Source organism: Drosophila ficusphila, unplaced genomic scaffold (assembly GCF_018152265.1).
Source record: "Drosophila ficusphila isolate 14025-0441.05 unplaced genomic scaffold, ASM1815226v1 contig_791, whole genome shotgun sequence".
Lineage (NCBI taxonomy): Eukaryota > Metazoa > Arthropoda > Insecta > Diptera > Drosophilidae > Drosophila > Drosophila ficusphila.
Window position 1 is genome coordinate 27,362,296 of NW_025064737.1, and position 20,488 is coordinate 27,382,783.

Below are 20,488 nucleotides of genomic sequence, written 5' to 3' on the forward strand. Positions count from 1 at the left end.
CAAACTAAAACGCCGTGTCCCCACCTCATCCCGGGGAAAAAAAGGATCCTCCTCGAAGCTTCAAAACGCATTAACTAGAAACACTGGGTTGGTTGTTTGATCGTTTCTTCATATTTCAGATATCATTTTGGGTTCTTGTTGTTATGTTTGGTTTATAACGCTGATAGTTCATAAGCAGAAAGTTGTGGTGGTGATCGGGTTATGTAAATTCGCATTAAACAATTTGAGTGAATGAACTTAATGTTTCTCTGTTATTAGCCTAACTCTCGATAACTTGCAATAATATTGATAACTCATAACTGATAATCGTAATTGATATTGAAATTGAAACTGAGTAACGAACGATAGATATGCATAACGGTAAATATTGTGTTCATAGAAGGATAAATATTGGCTCTCAGTTAAATGTCCCTAACAATAGTTTGCTATAGGTTGCCTCTCTCTCTCCTGGTCCTGCGAGATTCAACGAACGAACGAATGAACATCAGAACTCACAAACTCGCTAAAAAAAATTCGTATTCATATTCATATTCATATTCAAATTCAAATTCAAGTTCAAGTTCAACTGGAGGGTCCAGGCCTAACGAATCCAGCCTGGCGACCCATCAACATCTTCATCTTTTCCTTCGACTTCCTCCCTACATCATCATCACATCCTCGTTTCCGATTCGATCTCAATCTCGATCTGTTACTCATCTCTCTCGGTCTGCGGTTCTTCAAAGGACAGCGATTAAAATAGACACGGCTTGGTTGTTGTTTTAAAGTTTTTTTTGTTGATTTTATAGGTGTTTTAAATAAAATAGATAGCATTGTTTTATAAATTTTACGTGTAAAATTTAACAGTAAATCAACTAGAAAACTAACGCGTCAGTTCTTGCCGTGACAGTGAACGTGATCGTAAGTATCCCTAACTATGATGGACAGATACATATGGTAAATGGCTACGAGTTGGTTCTGATTTCGATCGCTACCAAGTGTTGCTGAAGAAGTTCAGATTCGGTTGTTGTGATCGGATGTTGCTGATCTGTTGGTGGTATTTGGTATTTGGTGTTGTTCTTGGTGGTGGTTAACAAAAGAGATTACAAGATACTGAGAATCTACATATGTAAACGAGCGGTTCTTTTAATTACGTTTATTATTACTGATTTGACTGATTGATTTAACGTTCTGATTCTGGCTGTAATATGGATGCTGAGTTAGAAGTTAGGATGTGATCTGGTGATCTCGGATGGCTTAGGCGGCCTCCTCCTCCTCCTCTTCACCCTTGCCGGTGAGCATCTCAATCAGGGAGGCGGTATCGATCTGGTTCTTGTCGTCGATCACCATCTGATCGTAGGCATCATCGACCTCCTTCATGGTGAACTTGTCACCGAAGTTCATGAGCATTTCGCGGAATTTGTCACCGTCGATGAGACCATCGTTATCGAATGTTTTGAAGGCAGCAATAACAACTTCGTCTTCATCGTTGGCACCGGAGGTGGCCATGCGGTTGGCGAACAGGGTCAGCAACTGGGTGAAGTTGATCGGACCCGAGGCCTCGCCGAGCATAGCGTCCAACTCCTTGTCGTTGGCGATCTTGCCGACGGAGTCGAAGGCAGCGCGCAGATCGTTCTTGCCAATAATACCGTCCTTGTCGGCATCCATGAGTTGGAAGGCCTAATCGATCCCGCACGCAGAAGACAGAGAGATAGAAAGAAAGAGTGGGTTGGTGACTTGGTCCTTGACAAGTGCGATATTTGATGGCAGCGTGATTAGATGGTGGGATGGTAGGATGACGGGATGGGATCGGAGTGCTATGAAGAGGCTCTCGTCGAAACTCACCTCCTTGAACTCGGCGATCTGCTTCTGGGAGAACACAGAGAAGACCGAGGAGCCAGCGCGCTTCGACTTCCTGGAGCCACGGGATCCGCCCGACGCTCTCTTCGAACCAGTGGCAGATGCGGCCGGGGCAGGAGTTGCGGCTGGTGCCGGGGTTGCTGCCTCGGATGCGGCCTCAGAAGCGGTTTCGGAAGTACCACCCTCTTCCTTGGTCTTCTTCTTCTTAACCTTCTTCTTCTCATCGGCCTGGGGGGAAAATAAAGGGGTTCCATTAGTGGGTAATACGGTTTTTGGGGTCTTAAAGTCGGTATAGTCGCGTTTCAGGTCGGTTGGATAGTCTGCATTTGGAGGATCTCCTACTGGAAGGTTTTCGGCGATGAAAACATCAGAAAGATTTATTCGAGAGAAGGGTTGTCTAAAAGATTCCCATATGGTAGGTATTCCTTTAAAGGATCTATGTTTGGAACTTATGTCCTCTATTCATGTTTAGCTTTAAAAAGTTTTCCGAATCAGAAGTTTTTTTTAAAAAATTTACTTATTTTAAAAGTTATCCATCAAAAGTAGCCAGAAAATATGTATCTGGGGCGAAAGTTTTCCTCTCGGCTAAAATTAGACCGGGGTCGCAAGTTACGTAAGCTTTCCGCCGTGCGTCACTCGCCGTCCCGCTCGCTCCCCGACACGGATATCGGATTACGTTACTGACGCGTAACACTCGGATCGGATCGGATTGGATCGATCCATTTATAGAACTTTCAGCACTATTCTCACTATCGAAAGGTGACTTGGGATCACCGTTAAGTTTAGAGTTCACTTCATATTCATATATCCTCGGTCTTTCTCAAATGCAAACGGTTCACTGCACTGGTCGGGCGTTATCCTTGCTGCGTATATCCAGGCAGTTCGGTCGGTATTCCGGAGTGGGTCGTATCCTTACCATGGTGCTGAACTTTGATGTGTTGTCTAATCGAGTCGAGCCGTCAGAGCACACTGAATCTCTGGCTGATTTTATCGCCAAGACAATGATGTTTTAAGAGCTCGGAGGAGCTCTTCTTCTTACCCCATTTGGGGCATTTCGTCGGGGATTCGGCCGAGTTCGGGGGCCTTCGGGTCCCGTCCGCTGTATCTGTATCTGCTATATTCGTGCTGCCTTTTTTAGTATCTGCAAGGCGAGGTCCGCCCAGGCGATCGGCGGGGTGCTGGCGACCATATCTATATAGCTATAGCCGTGGGGTATAGCCTACGGTATAGCTGTATCCAAGTTGTTTACTCATCGGGCGCTGCTCTAATCAAAAATCTAATTTTAAAGGCAGAGAAAACGCTTTTGGCTTTGGCTTTTGGGCAGAAGCCTATACATATGTTCGGAATTTATTTCGGTGCGATTCGGTTGGCTTCGGCTCTCTGTTGTGGATACATTTCCCCATCTTCAGATGTTGTTTTGTTTTCATTATTTTATTTTGTTCTGGCCGGCCCATCTCTTTCTTAGAGGCCACCTCCGAAAGGTGTCCTCTTGCGCTGAAATCACCTACATTTCCCTTGGCAGCACATATCCGAAAAGCCCCCACACATATAGCCAATGTCTATTCACGCCTATATACTCGATGTTTGCCTTGCCTATTTCTACGCTCGCATTTTACGTTTCTTTTCTGCTTTCGAAATGCCCCGAACATTGTGCAATATGAAGAGAATTCCAAATCTATAGATCTGTATATACACAGAGATCGGGCGGATTTCGTGTCGCATAAATATCCAACGAACCCGATATTAGACCAGAGTTATTTCGGCAACAAATGTGGAATAAACATCTGGCTATCTATATTAGAATGATCCATGGACATTGCATAACGATCGGGAGACTCTTGGTCTTCCGATTTTCCCATTTCAATCATATCAACTAAACTTTGTTATTAAACGTCATGGTATATTGAACTTGTTAGGAAAACCATTTAAAATATAACTATAATTGAGAATACTATAATTAATTTGGGGGTATTGAGATTATATTTACATTTTATTTTTTTTTTTTTTAACATGGTAAGGATCACCGACAGATTAAATTCCAATGGTGTGTGTCATTTGTAACAAGCAATATTATTCTATTATTAACTTACAAATTGTTAGTTCATATTCTTGGATATATTTAAAGAACTGAGGAACGGCATTCTTAATGTTGACTTTGTGAAAACATTAGCTTTTTCTTAAAGATCCTTCGCTTTCCAAGAAACATTGTAAAATGCAAAACATTTCAATAACAAAAATTTACCTGCTATCACTTATAAAATTTGGGTGGTCACCTAAATGAAGTCCCCCCTTTGCAAATGGTATAATTAATGAAGGTTTTATGCATGAATATCAAACGGAAAACATCTCAATTAATAATGGGGTCCGTGCGAAAAATCCTTCATAATTCATCGATCAGACATAATGAAAATCGATTGCGGCTGCAGTCTTCTTCGTGCTCCATTGAAAGTGATTTTCGGCGAAACTCTCTTGGCGCTGCAATTTTGGCACGTAACCAGGCGACATTTTGGCCTCGGGCCAAGCAAAATAAGAATATGTAGAAGGAAAACTGCCCACAATCTAATACGCAATGTAGCATTGAATGTATTGCGAAAATATAAATAGAACAATGTGCAAAAAACGAGCAAGACGCAGTCAAAGGAATGTTCAAATTAATGAAAACTGCGGCAAATGTATTCAATTTTCCAAGGTGCGGAAGGTATCTGGGAATATTAATGATTTGACACTTTGGAAGTATTGTTTATGGAGAGGTTAACAATCAAATAGAGAAACAACAGCCTACACATAACATTTGTTTATCTCATAGTATTCTAAATTTAAACGCCGAATCATCTTTAACGATTTACTAGATATACACAGTTCCACCTGATACATAGGCGAACTTGGAGGCTGCTCAATTGGGAGGTCGGACGTCATTGGGAATCAACTGTATTCAGTGCCCGCAACGCATTCCTAACACATCTTCGCTCTTCAGGCTTTGGCCGCCCGATGGCCGAAAATAGAAGAGCCAACGCGAACCACTGTGCTGCCCATTTCGATCTGAGGGAATAGTTCGGATTATACAGAGGGATCTTAGCCAGTCTGGTTCTGACTTACCGCCTTGTCGAAGTCGTTGGACATTCCCATAGACACTAGCACCGAATCTGAAGCCAAAGAGTGCGCCTCACAGATAGAATTATGCACTTTCATAAGGGATACAAAATCCGGATTGGGCCCATTGCTGTAGTCGAAGCCAAAAGCACCGATCGTCATTATGCCCCTAAGGTTAAGATGTTTCAGGTTACTCCTGATGAACTGGTAAAGCCCAGGAGCATCCTTGGGTTCGATTCCGCTCTTGACTAGGGCAAGAATTATTTGGCAAAGTAAGTATGTAGCTGGCTCTTGTTACTGTTTCAAACTTACCATCTTCGCCACTGGTATTGATCTGAATGAGTACCTCCAGCGGATCCGTAGGAGCAGGTTGTAATTTCGACCAGGCTGCGTCCAATTTGGTTGCCAGCTTCTCACTGTCTACGGTCTGGATCATCCGCAGGTTCTTAACGGATAAAACCTGTAAGAAAGTTAAAAAAGAAATTAAATAAGTTAACTTGTTGGTCACTCAGACACTTCGGGTTGCCACAACTTAATCTTCATTCCAGCTGACCTTGTTGATTTTGTTGCTTTGCATGTGACCTATAAAGTGCCACCTAATGTCAGGGCACTTGGCCAGAATGTCAGGATGCCGGCTCTTCTCCTCCAGTTCCTGCACGTAGTTCTCTCCGAAATCTCTTTGTCCAGCTTCGTAGGCCTCGATTACGGCTTCCGCTGGCTTTGTTTTACTGACTGCCACAAGAAGAGGCTTTGCAGCTTGAATTTCCTGCAGAAAAGATAAGGGTTTCCATACAGAGAGCCATAAACTAGATAAGTAAAAGGCCGATCTCACCTTGGGACGCTGCAGGAGCACCTCGTCAATTCTTTTCAACACGTGCTGCAGGCCGGCTTTCACGTCAAATTCCGCCATTGTGCGTCTTAGCATGAATCTAGGGAGTATTTAATTAGTTGTTTTCTTTACATAAAACCCCAGATAAATGGTAGTTATAGTAGTTAACTCACTGATAAGAAATTAACCTTGTAGAAATAAAAACAAAACTCGCTAGGCTGAAGAATCAGCTGTTTGACAGTGCGACCGCTGCCTACAAAAATATACCATGCATTTTAAGAAATGGTATTTTTATTTTGTTCAAGGCGGGAAACTTTAAACTCCAACGCAACATTTGGAAAATAACAAAATAAAACGTAGTTTTACTGGGATTATAAATTAAAGTAGTTAGCAAAGGTAACGTAACTTAAACGGTTTACTTCGCTTGTATTTCTTAAATAAAATCCAATTGCCTTTGCCTCGCCACTCGTTTGAACCTTTCCAAAACCCTGTGCCAGGGAGAAATGCCTTCACTGGTACGCCAGCAGAATCCTCTACTTGAACCATGGCGGACGCCATCAGGTGCGCGTGTGAATCGTTTAACTCCGTGGTGGAGTATTTGGTAACCTTAAGAATTTGCGAAGTCCGGCACTTACTCGAGTTCCTCGGAGTGGCACACGCAGAGGTCCTCGTAGGTGTCGTTCTCTTCGTCCTGATGCAGTTTACCAAGTTCACGGTCGTTCTGCTGTTGGCTGTTTTCCTGGCCTACGGGATATTCTACCTGGTAGGTGGATACTCTTCTATTGTTAAAGCCCTTATAACAAAAGGTTCCACAGTGGGAGACCTTCTTTCCGGAAATCAGTCAGTTAGGTCGCAGGAGCATGAAGATGTTTCGAAATGTACGCACCTCCGCCAACTTGCCGCCTTTTGCCTCAGATACTGAAGAAACTCCTGGTAGGTTGACACATTAAGTGGATTTGGTGCAATAAGTAAAATATTGATCCCTTTAGGAGAGTACACACTCAGCTCAAAAGTACAACAGTACACCAGTGGCATTATGACCCCTCCGAATACTATGAATATGCCTATGCTTCTCCCTCTTTTGGAAACGAATAATAGAGTAATGAGGACAACCAGCATGCAGACAGGTCGCCATCGAAGGGAGGAGGAAAACAGGAGGGGATCTCGCGGCCATCAGTCATTTCATCGGGAAACACAAGAAGCAGGAAAGCATCGTCAGGAACGTCCTTATTGGAGAGCTGTGAGCCCCGAACCCGAAAGGGAGCACCGTTCCTCCAGAAGAACTTCCCGCGGAGGCGGTGGAAGTGGTGAGTCGAAGAAGATGACGAATGTCCCGCGAGTCCCGAATGCGACTAGTGGAGTGGTGGACACTCGAACGCTTACAAGCGTGACCAGTGACCAACTTAAGCGGCTGCACAATATCACAAGTGGGGAGTCAAGAAGAGCATCCAAAGGAGCAAGTGGTGCCAACGAGTCCAAAAAGTTGCACAACATAACCAGTGGAGAAATCCATCAGTCCCGACGGATGCAACCAATTACGAGCAACACCAACGAATCGCGTAGATTACAAAATGTGACCAGTGGTGAAATCAAGGACTCCCGGAGACTTCAAAACATAACCAGCAACACAAACGAACCGCGAAGACTGCGTAATATAACCAGTAGTGAGATGAAAGAATCCAGGAGGAGCTCACATCCACATGGGGGTGGTGAATCCCGACGTAATTCTAATTCCCAAAGAGATGGAGGAGGTGGGGAGTCCAGGAACCGTCGTATTGCGGAAAAATCTAATCCACTTCAAGGTCGTCGACCGGAGGAGCATTCGAGGCACCGGCGTAGCAATAATGGCCATTCCGGAGTTACCAGGCGTCAGTTTCCGGAAGATCACTACGATCGGCTGAGGAACGAAAATCGAGAGTACCAGGCCCGGCGGCTGCAAGCTAGTGGGGCCGCAGGATTCCATCATAGTATAAGTAATCCCACCTCCGAAGGCGCTTCGCTGACCAAACAAGATAACTTTATTGCCGGTCATCGACAAAGTGACAGGCGTGAATCCCAAAGGAACCCCAAGTCAAGTGAGTAAACAGGGAGAAGTTTATCACCGAAAAATGATTTTAAAAAAATTATTTATAATAGACAATCCAGGCAAGGATGCCGGTCATCGGCACGGACCACGTCGCATGGTGAATCCAATTCTTTAAAATGGATAGAAACAGTATTCGGAAAAAATCCACCTTTCAAAGTGGGGCTGACAAGTATGCTTGTTATCCCATTTTAAGGGGTCTCAACAATAATTGTTTTCTCCAAAGCCCAAGCTCTGAAACGAGAACAACTATCCAATTCAACGAATATCCCAAGACGGTCGATAGCAACGACGACACAGATGAGAGGCCAAGTAAAGTTTCAGTCCAAGTGGTTGTAATAGATCCGAAAATGCCCATAGGTAAGGATAAGGAAATAAATAAGGGGCAGAGCAGTGAACAAGTAAATAACCCAAAGGAGTATCCTTTTGTCGTGGAGATACCCGAGCAAAGCGAAAATCCGAAAAAGAAAAAGGGAAGCTTTGGCGCCAAACCAAAAGACAAATTAGGCGAGCAGAAAAAAAAAGAAAAAGACTGAAGCTCATTATGAATTTTTATCTAAATTACATGTTTTTTCAAAGAAATAAAAGGCAATAGTTATTTTATGAATTAATTTTTTAATCTGTTTTGTAAAATCTTGTTTAAAAATATGATATTTAATTGAAAAGTAACGTACTTATTCGCGAAATCCCCTAACGCTTTTAATCAGCTGTTTTTGGTATGTTTCAGTATCAAAATCTGGTGAGTTGGCAGCCCCGGCACAATATTTATGTTTTGCATGGGAAGCAAAAGTAAATTGCATTCCATAAACTCGTGAAAAATTAGATTATCGGGCTAATGCCATTCCGATTAGCTCTATCACGATGACGATCTTTAATCTGTACATATTCGACAAGTTTGGCACACTTCTACATTACGCAGAATGGAATCGCACCAAAAAATCGGGAATCACGAGAGAGGAGGTGAGCCATGAAATATAAAACGTTATTTATTAATCATTTGGTTGATTATCCGTAGGAAGCAAAACTAACATACGGAATGCTCTTCTCCATCAAGTCATTTGTGAGCAAAATATCACCACACGACCCTCGCGAGGGATTCCTGTACTATAAGACTAACCGCTACGCCCTACATTATCTGGAAACTCCCTCGGGGCTAAAGTGAGTTAAGATTTGCATACAAGTTGAAACCAAAAAAATCTTATCAAAACTTTGAGAAAAAACTATTTCGGCATCATGTTTTGGTTATATTGTAGTATAACTAGTTTATCTTATATATCTTGCTTCCAACTTTCTGAATACTTCCTTCCTATTAACACCTCGTTATTTTTACGTCTCAGGTTCGTTCTCAACACGGATACGACGGCCATCAATGTAAAGGAACTGCTGCAGCAACTGTACGCCAAAGTGTGGGTGGAGTACGTGGTGCGGGACCCACTGTGGACGCCAGGTACTGTGGTCACCTCGGAGCTGTTCCAATCCAAGTTGGACGAGTTCGTCAAGCAGTCCCCCATCTTTGGCATTCGCAATATTTAAACAAATAAATAGCTCTAAACTCATTTTCCCATTACCCAGCTATGCGAATTTCAGCTTTGAAAGTCAAAGGTCTATGTCATTAGCTTCGCGAACTGCAAATTGCCCTGACAAGTGCTCCGAAATGCAGCCCGCGAGATCCGGGCTCCGGAAATGACAAAAACTGTCTGCGGGGCCGGCGAGTAAAACTCGCCTCCATGTTGCGCAAGCCCAGTCTTTTTCAGTTATTCACTGTTTACTGTCCGGTAAGCAGGGCCCAGTGTAAAATAACCATTGCTGGCAAAGGGGGACAAATGTCAAAGCGGTTGCTGCAACATTGAGATTTTAAACAGCACCTCGAATAATCTGGCTGACCGACTGTCTAAGCGGGTGTTGTTGCAGGCTAGAAGTATCTGCACGGATAAAAAATGTATCAATCTTTCGGATTTCTTTCTCTTAGACACTCCTTACAAATCTGCTCAACGTGCAATTCAGACTTTGTTCGCTGGTTGAAAGAGCTTCTCCAAACTTAGTATAACGTTAAAGATAAACGTTAGATAAAATCAAATATGCATATCGTTTCCAATTAATAGGGCAGCTGAAATTAGTTTTTATAAGTTTTATGGCTTTTTGAATATTAATCCACTGGTAGAGATATTATTGCCAATATTTTGCAAAACGAAACTATTTCGTTATGATATAATTTGTCTGGTAAGAAAGTGAACTGACCTTTTTGGACCTTATTTTTACCCGTGTAACTGCAATTTTTGACAGACACCTGAGTTCGTCAAGGGTTTTCGCAACTTTGCCTGAAAGCCGCGGAAAATGAAAATGATTTGCAGAATGCATCCATAATCGGGGGAGCAGCACGTGTACCTTAAAAAACCAGTCGCTTTGGCTTCGGCTAGCGGATTTCCAACGGCAGCATGAGCGGGCAGATATAAAAATACGGCACACAGACAACGCCGGGAATGCTCTTTCCTATATGCCCGATGTCTCACTTATTCAAAAATTTTTGTGCAAGTCACAAGACGCTTGAACTAAATATGTTTTGTATGTTTTAGCGCTCTTTCGCATTGTCTTTGACGAATTTTAAAACGGGTTTCCAGCATTGCAAAAGCCTCTGGCGGGACAATAAAAATGGAACCACAAAGCGGTTTCTTTTCTCCGCGATCGAAGAAATCAATTTCAAAGCCAAACGCCCAGGCCGAAAAGCACAAATAAATCAAATGGTCGCCCAGCCATCAAGAGCTAATGATGGACCCATGGACCACCGGAATTCGACCCGAGAAAAACCGAAAACTTAAACGCACGCACAAGTTACAAAACACATAAAGGTGCCCTTTCAAAATCGGCAATTGCATAGACTCCCAAACTAATACTCGCAGATAGGTATCTTGTGGATACCAGTTCCGAAAGAGAGGCTGCATATCGGCGATCATATGGGTGTAGGTATATTATGGCTACAGGTCTCCGATGTCATCGCATCGGCTTCCAATTAGCCGTGGATCTGAGAGGGCGTTTAAGGGGTATCCGGGGAACCCGGAGGGACAAAGTCTGGGCTTTCTGTTTTCATTCGCAAAAGTTACGCAAAATTCGGGCCACACGACTTGGGTTTTCATCACCAACTCCGCATCACGGCAAGGTTATAAACGGTTTGCTGGTCAGCGGCTAGGAATTGGAAATTGTCGCCCGGTCACGTCATTAAATGACTGCTATCTTGATTGCTTTACGACCGCTGCAACCTTTTCCCGCGCGTAATTAAATGTTTAACGAGCAATTGTGGCGGTATTTAATTCATTTCCACGGAGAAAGAAGACGCATCTCTGAAGAAACTCCATTGGACCACCCACACAAGTCTCGTGTGGCGATCAAGGCCCTTCGGCGAACCGGAGGCGGACCTGATCTGCCAAAATTCCCATAAACCAGCCCATCGGCAATCTCAACTGGTATGCAAATTTGGTAGGCCTAACGCTTACCAAATTTTGTTGTTTTGCGAGCCAAATTGGGGGAAATGCTCGAAAAGAAATCCCATAAATTTCGCATAAATCTCGAGACAAAGCAGTCAGAGTTCAAAGCAGGGCGATATTGTTTACCTGGAAGGGCCATAGTGATCCATATGGTTGGAGGCTCCACTGAACATGTGCCGGAATATTAATTAGCACCAGCTAAAAATATCTAACCAGAATGATTAGCATTCATGTATATGCAACAGCCACGAGTCCCTATAGTTAAAAGGCCCCAAAACCTTCTAAATGAAAGTATTGAAGCACGTTTTTAGTTTTAAGAATATAGAGGAGAGATCACGGGTTTTTGCATAATACTCTGAAGAAAATTTTTTACCTTTCGTTTAAGAGCTTAGTGATTTATTCAAATGTTTTGTAAATTTCGGCTTAAATATAAAAAAACCGTTTGCGTCTTTCCAACTAGCTTAATAAAAAATCATCTTAATAAGTCATTCAAAAAGAATATAATTTCAGCAGGAATTAATTATTTTTAAGGTTCCTGTTTCCACCGCCACACTAGCTCATATTTTCCAATGAGTGGCTGCCAATGGGTTGGTGTAACTCGGATCCAGCCCCTCTGGGGCAACCTTCAATTAACTAGGCCCACAAAAATGGGCTAAATGGAGTGCTCGTTTGCTGTCCACTGGCTCGTCACCAATTAGGTGACGATGACAGCCCCACAGAAAGCGCTAATGAGATGACGATGACACGATAGGGTCTTTTTTTTTGGCAATCGCTTGGATTGTTGATATTGGCAAAGCACTTGACCTTCCCAGCAAGTGGCGTGCAGGTTCAGTACACAGAAAAAAAAGTTAAAATATTTATACAAAATTAGTTTTTGAAGCTGCAAGGAAGATTATTTAATCGCTTTTATTCCAGAAAAGGTATTGCCTAAACAGCTCCTGTGAACTAATTTGTCAAAATATCTGGGTATGCCCGTAAATAAATTACTTATGAATATTTATAAAGCTTCAATATTTTCGCTCTATAACTAAACGAAGTGGGGCAGGAATAATGCATTTTTATGACCGCCGGGAACTCCCATCCACTTTAGTTCCATGATGTAGGGGCGATGCTCCAGGAACTCCCCTTGACTGTCTGATGGCTTGAACCTTTTCAAGGTTCTCGTTCTTCAGTTTGCGATTGGCGTACGTGCCAAAAGCACGTAGCCCGGTTTCAGTCGGGGATCGACGGGGAAAGTAGGGGACCTAACCAATCGATTAAGGGACTATAATAGTCTAGTCGCAGTTCTTTGTGTCAGTTCCTACCAAACAACAACAGGTGAATTTCTGGATCGGATGCCTCGTTTGTCACGTAGTCCAGAGTCTAAAAAAAAACCTGTTGAGTCTAAAACGCCGCCTAAAACGTGGCCTAAAACAGCGACTAACTCTGCACGAGTTACACCTCCCAACCCACATAAATGTGTAATAACAATGGTGATGATGCTGATGGTCATAACAATGACAACAATGACAACATTTCCCATTTCCATTTGCATTTTCATTTCGCTTTCGTCACAGACTGAAACTGTCATTAAGTGTGGCCGGTAAATAGTTTCGTTTCAGTGGGTGGGTGAAAGGGAAATCCCATCGTGGGTTTGCCACCTTAATTTGCATCTAAACTGAATAACGAGCGAGATGCTCAAAGTGGGCGATCATCTCACCTACTACAAAGCCCGCTCAATGATTGTTAAGATACACTAAAAGTAGGTTTTTATATGCACTGGTTATCACCGTTATTATATTTTAATAGCTTGAAAGTCTTTTGTGTCATATATATTATAATGAGGGAAGCCTCGCAGAAAATTGACAAGTACATAATGCATCTCAACCTTCTAAATTCCGCAAGTTGGCTTGTCAGTAAGTTGAACTAAATCAACTGTAAGCGAAACTCAACTTTTTTTTTTTTCAAAAATATATGCCTATAACTGTCTTGACTTATTAATGACTCACTAGCACAGTTTGGCTGAATTCATACAATGGGATTGTTTTCGGATTTCGCAACTTCAACATTGACGTCAATTGTTGATATGGGCTAGGTATGGTTAAACTTATGAGTATATATTCAGAAACCGTTTTTGTACTTCTTGTTTACTATGGTTGATATTCAAGGGTTCTTAAAACATTAATACACAGAGCTTCCTATGTGAATAATCCGAATAGAATGGATGATTTACTTTAGATCACGAACGCCAACTTTTGATGTCTGGTAAACTCCGTAAAATTTATTCAGTAATACTTTTCGCACTTTTGGTTCATTTGAATAAATAGGTTTTTTCCAGGCATCAAAAAGTTTCCAAGTTTACTTCTGTGGTTTTGACCGAAGGAACGGAATTACTTCATGTCATATGTCCATATATTAGTCACTCCTCAGCAAAAAGTATTTACTTTAGCGACCCCCGATCATCAACCAATTGAAATGCGATTTACTTTGAGTTTTCGAATTGTTTTTATTTGTAAATATTTATTCTCTTTTATTTGTCTCGGACGGAGAGCATATTTTGTTGTTGGCGTTTATACGTAAATTTGTGTGTGACTTATAACTTATGTCGTACCGTGCTATCTGCTAAATACCTAAACCTACACAAATGAAGATACGAATATGAGTGGATGTGGGTGTCTTTGTGTGAGTGTTAACCGTTGCGGTGCAGGTGTGTTGGTCTTGGAGTGAAGATATAGATAATGATAGATAGAATAGGGTTTAATTTAAAAAACGATTATCGACTATGTCCCGCCCTCGCATAGACGCAAGATTAAGTGACGATCCTTCCCATCAGTGATCCGCGAGCCCATCTCGATCTCTGCTTTCCGGACGCCCGTATCCCGGCTCCGAGCTCCCTAGTTGGCCGCCTTCTTCGACTTTTTCATCCGCTCGCCCTCGTTCTCGTTCTCGTCCAGCTTCGCGCTCTCCGTGCTGCTGGACTCGGCGTCGTACTCCAGGTCAGGGTCGGGCACCTCGGCGTAGTGCACGTGGCCCACCATGGTGGCCCCGGCCACCACGCCCTCCTTGAACTCCTCGGGGCCGCCAATCTGGGAGGCGTGGGTGCCGTCGCCGTACTTCTCCAGGGTGCGGCGCACCAGCTCCTTCGACGGCTGCTTCATGTTCCAGGCCCAGCCGAGCTTGTGGAAGGCGTCCAGCACCATGGTGGTGAAGTTGACCTTGTAGTTGCCCAGCTCGGCCGCCTTGTAGTCCCAGGGGAAGACGTGGTGGTAGTTGTGCCACCCCTCGCCCATCGCCAGCACGGACACGTAGATGTTCTCGCTGGGCATGATACGCCTAATGGGGGAGATTGAGGGGATCAGTTAGAAATACCTTTGTACAACTGGGGAACTATTCGACACTGACATTAAAACTGAATCTTTTAGGTTATTTTATATCAACAGTACTTAATGTAGCATTATTATTTACTTTGCTCTTCATTCTATTTTGAACTAAAGGTGCTACCAATTGCTCGTTTGCTAAGTCATCAGAATAATGGATATAATACACGTAAAAGCAGTGACCTGCATTCTTGCTCTACTTTCAATTAGCTAATGTCAGCATCTTACTGTAGTAGTAATAATAGTAATATCCGAGGAGAAACACTCACTTATCGTAGGGACGGGATCCCCAGAGATGGGCGGCGCTGTTCACGGACCAGGTGAAGTTCAGGCTGCTCACGTAGCGGAAGAGGCACTGCTGCACGAAGGCCAAGCCCCAGGACTCTCCCCAGCAGTAAACCGGGATCACGGTGGGCAAGATGAAGCAGAAGAAGATCTTCAGGGGGATGAAGTACTTCTGGTGGAACCGCACCACGGGGTCCGCCAAGATGTCGCTCATGTCGATCTGGCGACCGCGGCGGAGGACATCCGGGTGCTTCAGCATCATCAGCCATCCCACGTGGGAGAAGAAGAATCCCCTGTTGGCGTTGTGCGGGTCCGCATCCGTCTCCGAGTATTTGTGGTGGACTCGGTGGTCGCGAACCCAGTCGTACAGGGTGTTCTGAAAGAAATAGTTTGCTGGGTGTTAAGAAACGTAGTAAAAATGGTATTCAATTTAGCGATTTTTATCTCCCCTGTCCATAAAGTGCCTCCTGCGAAGATCTGAATCTTAGTGCGAAATGTTTAGTTTTCAGCGGGGCTCGTTTAACACGCCATCAATTTGATTGTCCCCCTTAATGTCCAGGTCGCTCAAAACTCGAATATATGTACATATCTTTCACGCTCCGCATCTGAGCTTCTGCGACTGCGAACTGCTGCGCTTAATCGCTGCAGTCATTAAAAAAGACAAATGTTTCTGCGAGGCACACAAAGCACTTTGCCGAGTAGTTGGAATTGTCAATTTTACAGTTTGTCAGTCGCGACAGGCATTAAGTTGTTATACTTAATGATGCAATTAATGTTAATTGCATTACAGCCCCGAAAAAAACCGAAGGTGGCGCGAAAAATGAATTGGCAAATTGCGGCCCAGTCTTCAGGTGGCATTTCGAGGGCCAAAGGTCGAGGGATCCCCTTCGGGTCGAACTCACCTGTCCGGCCACGCAGTAGCAGACCATCAGAATGGATCGCAGCACGGTGTTGGCCTTGTAGCTGCGATGGGTCCAGAACCTGTGTGCTCCGGCCGTAACTCCGAATCCAGCCACGCCGCCAACGAAGAACGCTGCAAGATACAGAAGACACAAAAGATAGATGTAAGTGCGACTATAAAGATTCGGACAAAGGCGGTGCTAATTGGATGCCAAAAGAAAAACCCGAAATTACATTTCCGCAAATTGAGCTATTTGAGGCAGGGTGCTAATTCCGCCGACAAACAAATGGAGTATAAAAGAGAACCGAGATCGCACAAGGTTGTTTGAGGGGGGACTTTATTGAAACCTGGTGAATGACTGATCACGATTCCGACAGAGATCAGGAATGTCATCGGGAACCTTTAGAGACAATCTCCTCCATTAGTTCCTCAATTAGAATATGCAAAAGCATTGTCACCCTCCCATTGAATTAGATAATTGCTTTGGCTTCAATTAGAAGCAATGACTTAGTGAACCGCTGCGAAGAGGCTTTCCGCATCGATTGACGTTTAAAAGTACAGGAGGAACTCACAGATCGCACACTTCGGCAGCCAACTAATGAACTATTAACGATTTCACTGAATGGGAATTTCGTCAATCGTTCCACTGATACGAGGAAAGATTAGCCTTCACAATGTGGCGACGAAAACCAGTTTCGTCTCACCAAAAAAAATTAACAATTAAAGGCCAACGCAGAGTGCGGAAATGATCAAATTCAACATTGGCATGCCCAAAAATGTGTAAGGTTTTCGGTGTACTTTACATACACTAATAATGCTATAATAAACTGATATGGCGAGACATAAACCTCAACGTGGACTAGGCCCTAGTTTTACGGCTAACATTTGAATCACTATGACTAAGTTATTTAATTTAAATATATGCATTTCAAATGCATTCAAATGCAGGGCTGCTGCAAAAGGGGTCAAGTTCAAACTGTTTTAAGATTAGTTTTTTAGTTGATCGCTGAGTTGCTGAGCTGGGTTACTCCATTGACCATCTTTTTCGAACGCAACACCGACAAAAACAAGTGTCCCTGAGTCAGAAGTGCGTTGACTCGCCTCTGTACAAATGTTAGTTTTTTGACCAGCTTCATTAACGCCCAATGTTAAGGCGTTTATGTAAGCCCCTCAGCGGCATCTTCTCCCCTTTTTTTAAGTCCGTCGAATTTAATCAATATCTTGGGCTGAACACGACAATTTTCGCCATCTACGAAACCGGCAAAAGATGATAATTCCCAGCATGCCAGTGAGCATCTTTAAGCGCTGCACGTCCGCCCGGCAATTTGCCAAAATATTTACGAGCTCGACGCCCCAAATAAGGACACGCTGTTTATGCAAGGATCCAACTCATGCCTATTTTTTGTACCCGCAATGCCACACAATGTGCAATAAATATTGAAAATTACCAGGTATTAAGGCATTTTCGCTGTACAGCCATTAAGAGGGAAGTGCCCAAGTGCCCAAGTGCCCAGCTTCGCATGCTCCGGTAATTCCGATGAAAACGAAATCGGTTATGGTGGATCCCCCTGTTTTCCGCCTCTGAGTCTGTCTCAATGTCAACTGATTTTTTGCTCTTCTCGCATGTGTAGTGCTCATAAATTGAGTCAGTGTTTACCGAACAGATAAATCATCTTTTGTCTTGTGAAACGTCTGAGTTTGGGACTTGTAAAATGGGGTCTAAAATGGTGAGTTACTATGCAAGTCCCACGGATTTTACTTTCAACCTTGCTAACTACAAAACATCTTTAAGTGCTTTGGAGAAGTGGGTTTACAGCTCCAGAAAACGCCTGAAAATTCTAGCTCAACATAACTAATAAATTTTTAACTACGTAAGTAAATCTCAAACTAGTTCACTGGGGATCGAAGGTGCGGAAGAGTTTCATCAAAGTATGTAAACTTTAGCTCAACCTTCCCCTATAAACTTCTAGGTTAGGTGACAGTGAGGTAGATCTTTCAAAGCCCCAAATTAATTTGTGTCAAGTGATTCTTGTTTCTCTTTCTCGCTAGCCAGCTCTCTTTTTGGCCGAATATTTGGCCCAGCACGTTTTGGTTTTGTTTTCTGCAATCCACCTGTGTCAGTCAATTTTTATGCTGAGACTGAAATTGCATGCCAGTCGAAAACTCAAAACCCAAACCCAAAGTAAAGCCAATGAAAGAGATTTCAACACACGTCGTATAACAAAAAGCAGAAGCTGAAGGGCATTTCGGTGGGGAAAGGGGGAAGCGGGGGGCGTGTTAAGCGGCAATCAATTAAAGGCAATAACAAGGGGACGCATTTTGTAATGGCCCAGAGAAAGAAAACGCCGAGAGGCTTTAGGCGCTGGGCGCGCTAAATTGCAAATAATTGGTGGGGCAACATAGTTTGGGGGAGTGGAGGCTGTAAAGACAACATCATCAGCGACACCAACAACTCATCTGCACTGGGAGAAAACTCGAAGCCCTCTAGCTAGGGGTTTCCCATCATTGCGACAAAGAACTTGGTCCAAAGTTCCAGAGCAAACCACTAAAAATACAAAAATATATGTTAAAATTTCATATCCGGTTGAAATCAGTTAAAATATATTTTCTGTGGAGCCGATAATTGAGCCCAACATGATTTTTTCGGGTCGTATTAGTTTTTGCTTTACAGCATCGATCGGAGATGACTCTTTGTTTCCACACCTATCTCACTATTTCCCAATGCGAGGCGATAGAAAGAGAGAGTGGGCGTTACGCAATGCCGGACGGAATGGGATGGACACGGATGGGTTAGAGACGCCATACTTGGTGGCCATACTTACACCAGACGGTGGTGTACGGGTTGAGCTCGCGCAGCGGATAGGTCAGCAGGCAGATGAAGGCCACGATGTGCAGCAGCGAGATCTGGATGACTTTGTCCCACTTGAGGGGCGCCTGGAACTGCCAGCCGAGTACGCGGTCGCCGACGAAGGTGCGGGTGTACTCCTCCAGGTCGATGGCGTCCTTGGGCACGTGTTTGACGATGTCCCTGGGGATCACCGCCCGCGGCGGCTCCTCCCGCTTCTGGGGCAGCGGCATCTTGGCGCGGGGCGGCAGCTCCGGGGAGGAGTCGTCGCCCCTGCGCGCCTGCTGGGCATCCCCGTTGGCCAACTTGGCCCTCCTGGCCAAGAGCGGGGGACTCGCGTCGCCCGAAATGGCCGGCGTCTTGCTGCAAACTCGCTCCGAGGTGGACAGATGACCCATTTTCGCTTCACAGATTTATGTATTTCCCTCTGGGCCGCGGGTTTTTGGGTTCGCCGGCGGAAGCCGCGTTTCGTAACTGCCGCGCTTGCACTCGCCGAACTTTCTTCACAGCTTAACACAAACACTCGAAGGGCCTAATTGCGGAGTACTTGGCCAAAGTCGGAGGTGGAACTTGGCTTTTGGCTTTGGCTTTCTTCCAGAGACACACAGTCACTTCACTTCGCTTCGCTTTGTGGCGGTCTCCTTTTCTTTCCGCGTCTAACTCAACTCGAACTCAACGCGGCGCCGTTCCGTAGACAAATGATCGTAGCCAAAAGCGTTAATTCCTACCTATGCGGCTCACCTGGACAGCGACCGCTACGCCGACGCCGACAGCGACAGCGGCAGAGCCAAAGTTGACTGATTGACCGACTGACTGACGACGGAGTTTCCGATCCGACGCACAAAGGTAAAGAAAAGAAATGGAGAGACGAAATGGCCAAGAAGGCCAAGATTATGCCACCACACACACACGCTCAGCCACCTGTAGCCGCCAACGAGCTTCGGCTGCAGCTTCGGGTTCGGCTTCGGGTTCGGGTTCAGATTCGGATGTAGCTTCGTGTTCCCATACAGCCATACGTAGCTTCAGGTTCCACTTCGGATCGGCTTCGGCGCAGAATCAGCAGCGCAGTCAGCAGCCCCGAATTAACGCTACCTCGAATTTGCACCAAGTTTTTGGGGCTTTGGGTGTCGTGCCTCAGTGGGTCACACTTGGTCGCAGCGGGAAACTCAAGCCTCTGAGGAAAGGTTTCGCGGGTTGGGAAAGATCACATTCACCAATGACTCGGCACTGAAATGTCAATAGGTTTCTCTTAGGGCAATACACACGAAGTAATAGGAGTTAGTTATTTGCTTATAGTACTAGCTAATGGGAAACTAAGCAATGTTTAATTCTTAAAATGGTTTTTATACATAATAAATCAGTTCCTCTGGAATTCCTTCAATTCCATATTCTTCCAGGCTTATCTTCTTTTAGTCTCGATAAAAAATTAATTAGAGATTAAAATTTAATTATATTCATTTAATAATCACATTATATATAATTCAAAGCATTAAAAATCACTTATAATTAAAGATTATATATCTGTTAGGTTTTGTATAATGACTTTTAAATAATTTTGTGACCTCCAGGAAAGACCTTACATTACACGGTATTACGAAGTCTACGCTAGTATTTTAATTCTTGTTTTTCTGGCCAGAGGTCTCTCTCTTTTGACCGCCACAAAAACTCGCAGACCGACAAGAAGTCTACCGGCGCTTTTCACGATTACTCACGAATGTTCCAATGCTACTCGCGACCTACAAGCCCCCCACAGACGATCTAATTGCGATTGCCAATTGAAATCG

At 44.0% G+C, this 20,488-nt stretch overlaps 5 protein-coding genes across 8 annotated transcripts; 2 read left to right on the top strand and 3 right to left on the bottom strand.

Moving 5' to 3' along the window:
• Window positions 1-88: 88 nt before the first annotated feature.
• LOC108099335 (myosin regulatory light chain 2) lies at window positions 89-2,876 on the bottom strand. Its single transcript, XM_017202809.1, has 3 exons — window positions 2,753-2,876; window positions 1,822-2,064; window positions 89-1,656 (listed from the first exon to the last, which is right to left on the bottom strand). The coding sequence occupies exons 1-3, from the start codon at window positions 2,753-2,755 to the stop codon at window positions 1,234-1,236; spliced, it is 669 nt and encodes a 222-aa protein (XP_017058298.1). The 5' UTR covers window positions 2,756-2,876; the 3' UTR covers window positions 89-1,233.
• Window positions 2,877-4,399: 1,523 nt separating this feature from the next.
• On the bottom strand, window positions 4,400-6,041 carry LOC108099334 (pyridoxal phosphate homeostasis protein). Of its 2 annotated transcripts, XM_017202808.2 has the most exons (6): window positions 5,929-6,041; window positions 5,759-5,855; window positions 5,480-5,692; window positions 5,239-5,386; window positions 4,933-5,174; window positions 4,400-4,875 (listed from the first exon to the last, which is right to left on the bottom strand). In XM_017202808.2, the coding sequence occupies exons 2-6, from the start codon at window positions 5,849-5,851 to the stop codon at window positions 4,807-4,809; spliced, it is 765 nt and encodes a 254-aa protein (XP_017058297.1). In that variant the 5' UTR covers window positions 5,852-5,855; window positions 5,929-6,041; the 3' UTR covers window positions 4,400-4,806. The 2 variants fall into 2 exon arrangements, with proteins under 2 accessions (XP_017058297.1, XP_017058296.1); XM_017202807.1 differs by having other exon boundaries at window positions 5,480-5,855.
• Window positions 6,042-6,288: 247 nt separating this feature from the next.
• Window positions 6,289-8,449, top strand: LOC108099330 (transcription initiation factor TFIID subunit 1). Of its 3 annotated transcripts, XR_001771922.2 has the most exons (6): window positions 6,289-6,518; window positions 6,571-6,688; window positions 6,745-7,830; window positions 7,892-8,010; window positions 8,065-8,198; window positions 8,255-8,449. XR_001771922.2 is itself a non-coding variant. In XM_017202803.2 (4 exons), the coding sequence occupies exons 1-4, from the start codon at window positions 6,300-6,302 to the stop codon at window positions 7,954-7,956; spliced, it is 1,488 nt and encodes a 495-aa protein (XP_017058292.1). In that variant the 5' UTR covers window positions 6,289-6,299; the 3' UTR covers window positions 7,957-8,449. The 3 variants fall into 3 exon arrangements, 1 of the variants encoding a protein (XP_017058292.1); XR_001771921.2 differs by having other exon boundaries at window positions 8,065-8,449; XM_017202803.2 differs by having other exon boundaries at window positions 7,892-8,449.
• A 138-nt stretch (window positions 8,450-8,587) lies between these two features.
• On the top strand, window positions 8,588-9,394 carry LOC108099336 (trafficking protein particle complex subunit 1). The gene is made up of 3 exons (XM_017202811.2): window positions 8,588-8,798; window positions 8,854-8,996; window positions 9,176-9,394. The coding sequence occupies exons 1-3, from the start codon at window positions 8,700-8,702 to the stop codon at window positions 9,369-9,371; spliced, it is 438 nt and encodes a 145-aa protein (XP_017058300.1). The 5' UTR covers window positions 8,588-8,699; the 3' UTR covers window positions 9,372-9,394.
• A 4,388-nt stretch (window positions 9,395-13,782) lies between these two features.
• Window positions 13,783-19,511, bottom strand: LOC108099432 (acyl-CoA Delta(11) desaturase). Its single transcript, XM_017202966.2, has 4 exons — window positions 18,682-19,511; window positions 15,861-15,991; window positions 14,943-15,334; window positions 13,783-14,629 (listed from the first exon to the last, which is right to left on the bottom strand). Exons 1-4 carry the CDS (start codon window positions 19,100-19,102, stop codon window positions 14,191-14,193), a joined length of 1,383 nt encoding a protein of 460 aa, XP_017058455.1. The 5' UTR covers window positions 19,103-19,511; the 3' UTR covers window positions 13,783-14,190.
• Window positions 19,512-20,488: the final 977 nt, after the last annotated feature.

What these genes read in the sequence shown, in the direction of transcription:
- LOC108099335 (XM_017202809.1), bottom strand. An exon ending in AGATCGCCGAGTTCAAGGAG is followed by an intron (nt 1,657 to 1,821) that starts GTGAGTTTCGAC and finishes GGGATCGATTAG; the next exon opens with GCCTTCCAACTCATGGATGC.
- LOC108099334 (XM_017202807.1), bottom strand. Translation starts at nt 5,851, where the DNA reads ATGCTAAGACGCACAATGGCGGAATTTGACGTGAAAGCCGGCCTGCAG. An exon ending in AAAGCAACAAAATCAACAAG is followed by an intron (nt 5,387 to 5,479) that starts GTCAGCTGGAAT and finishes ACTTTCTTACAG; the next exon opens with GTTTTATCCGTTAAGAACCT. An exon ending in CAATACCAGTGGCGAAGATG is followed by an intron (nt 5,175 to 5,238) that starts GTAAGTTTGAAA and finishes TTCTTGCCCTAG; the next exon opens with TCAAGAGCGGAATCGAACCC.
- LOC108099330 (XM_017202803.2), top strand. Translation starts at nt 6,300, where the DNA reads ATGGCGGACGCCATCAGGTGCGCGTGTGAATCGTTTAACTCCGTGGTG. An exon ending in AGATACTGAAGAAACTCCTG is followed by an intron (nt 6,689 to 6,744) that starts GTAGGTTGACAC and finishes TGATCCCTTTAG; the next exon opens with GAGAGTACACACTCAGCTCA. An exon ending in CCAAAGGAACCCCAAGTCAA is followed by an intron (nt 7,831 to 7,891) that starts GTGAGTAAACAG and finishes TATTTATAATAG; the next exon opens with ACAATCCAGGCAAGGATGCC.
- LOC108099336 (XM_017202811.2), top strand. Translation starts at nt 8,700, where the DNA reads ATGACGATCTTTAATCTGTACATATTCGACAAGTTTGGCACACTTCTA. An exon ending in CGGGAATCACGAGAGAGGAG is followed by an intron (nt 8,799 to 8,853) that starts GTGAGCCATGAA and finishes GATTATCCGTAG; the next exon opens with GAAGCAAAACTAACATACGG. An exon ending in GAAACTCCCTCGGGGCTAAA is followed by an intron (nt 8,997 to 9,175) that starts GTGAGTTAAGAT and finishes TTTACGTCTCAG; the next exon opens with GTTCGTTCTCAACACGGATA.
- LOC108099432 (XM_017202966.2), bottom strand. Translation starts at nt 19,102, where the DNA reads ATGGGTCATCTGTCCACCTCGGAGCGAGTTTGCAGCAAGACGCCGGCC. An exon ending in GCTACTGCGTGGCCGGACAG is followed by an intron (nt 15,335 to 15,860) that starts GTGAGTTCGACC and finishes TATTTCTTTCAG; the next exon opens with AACACCCTGTACGACTGGGT. An exon ending in GGATCCCGTCCCTACGATAA is followed by an intron (nt 14,630 to 14,942) that starts GTGAGTGTTTCT and finishes CTCCCCCATTAG; the next exon opens with GCGTATCATGCCCAGCGAGA.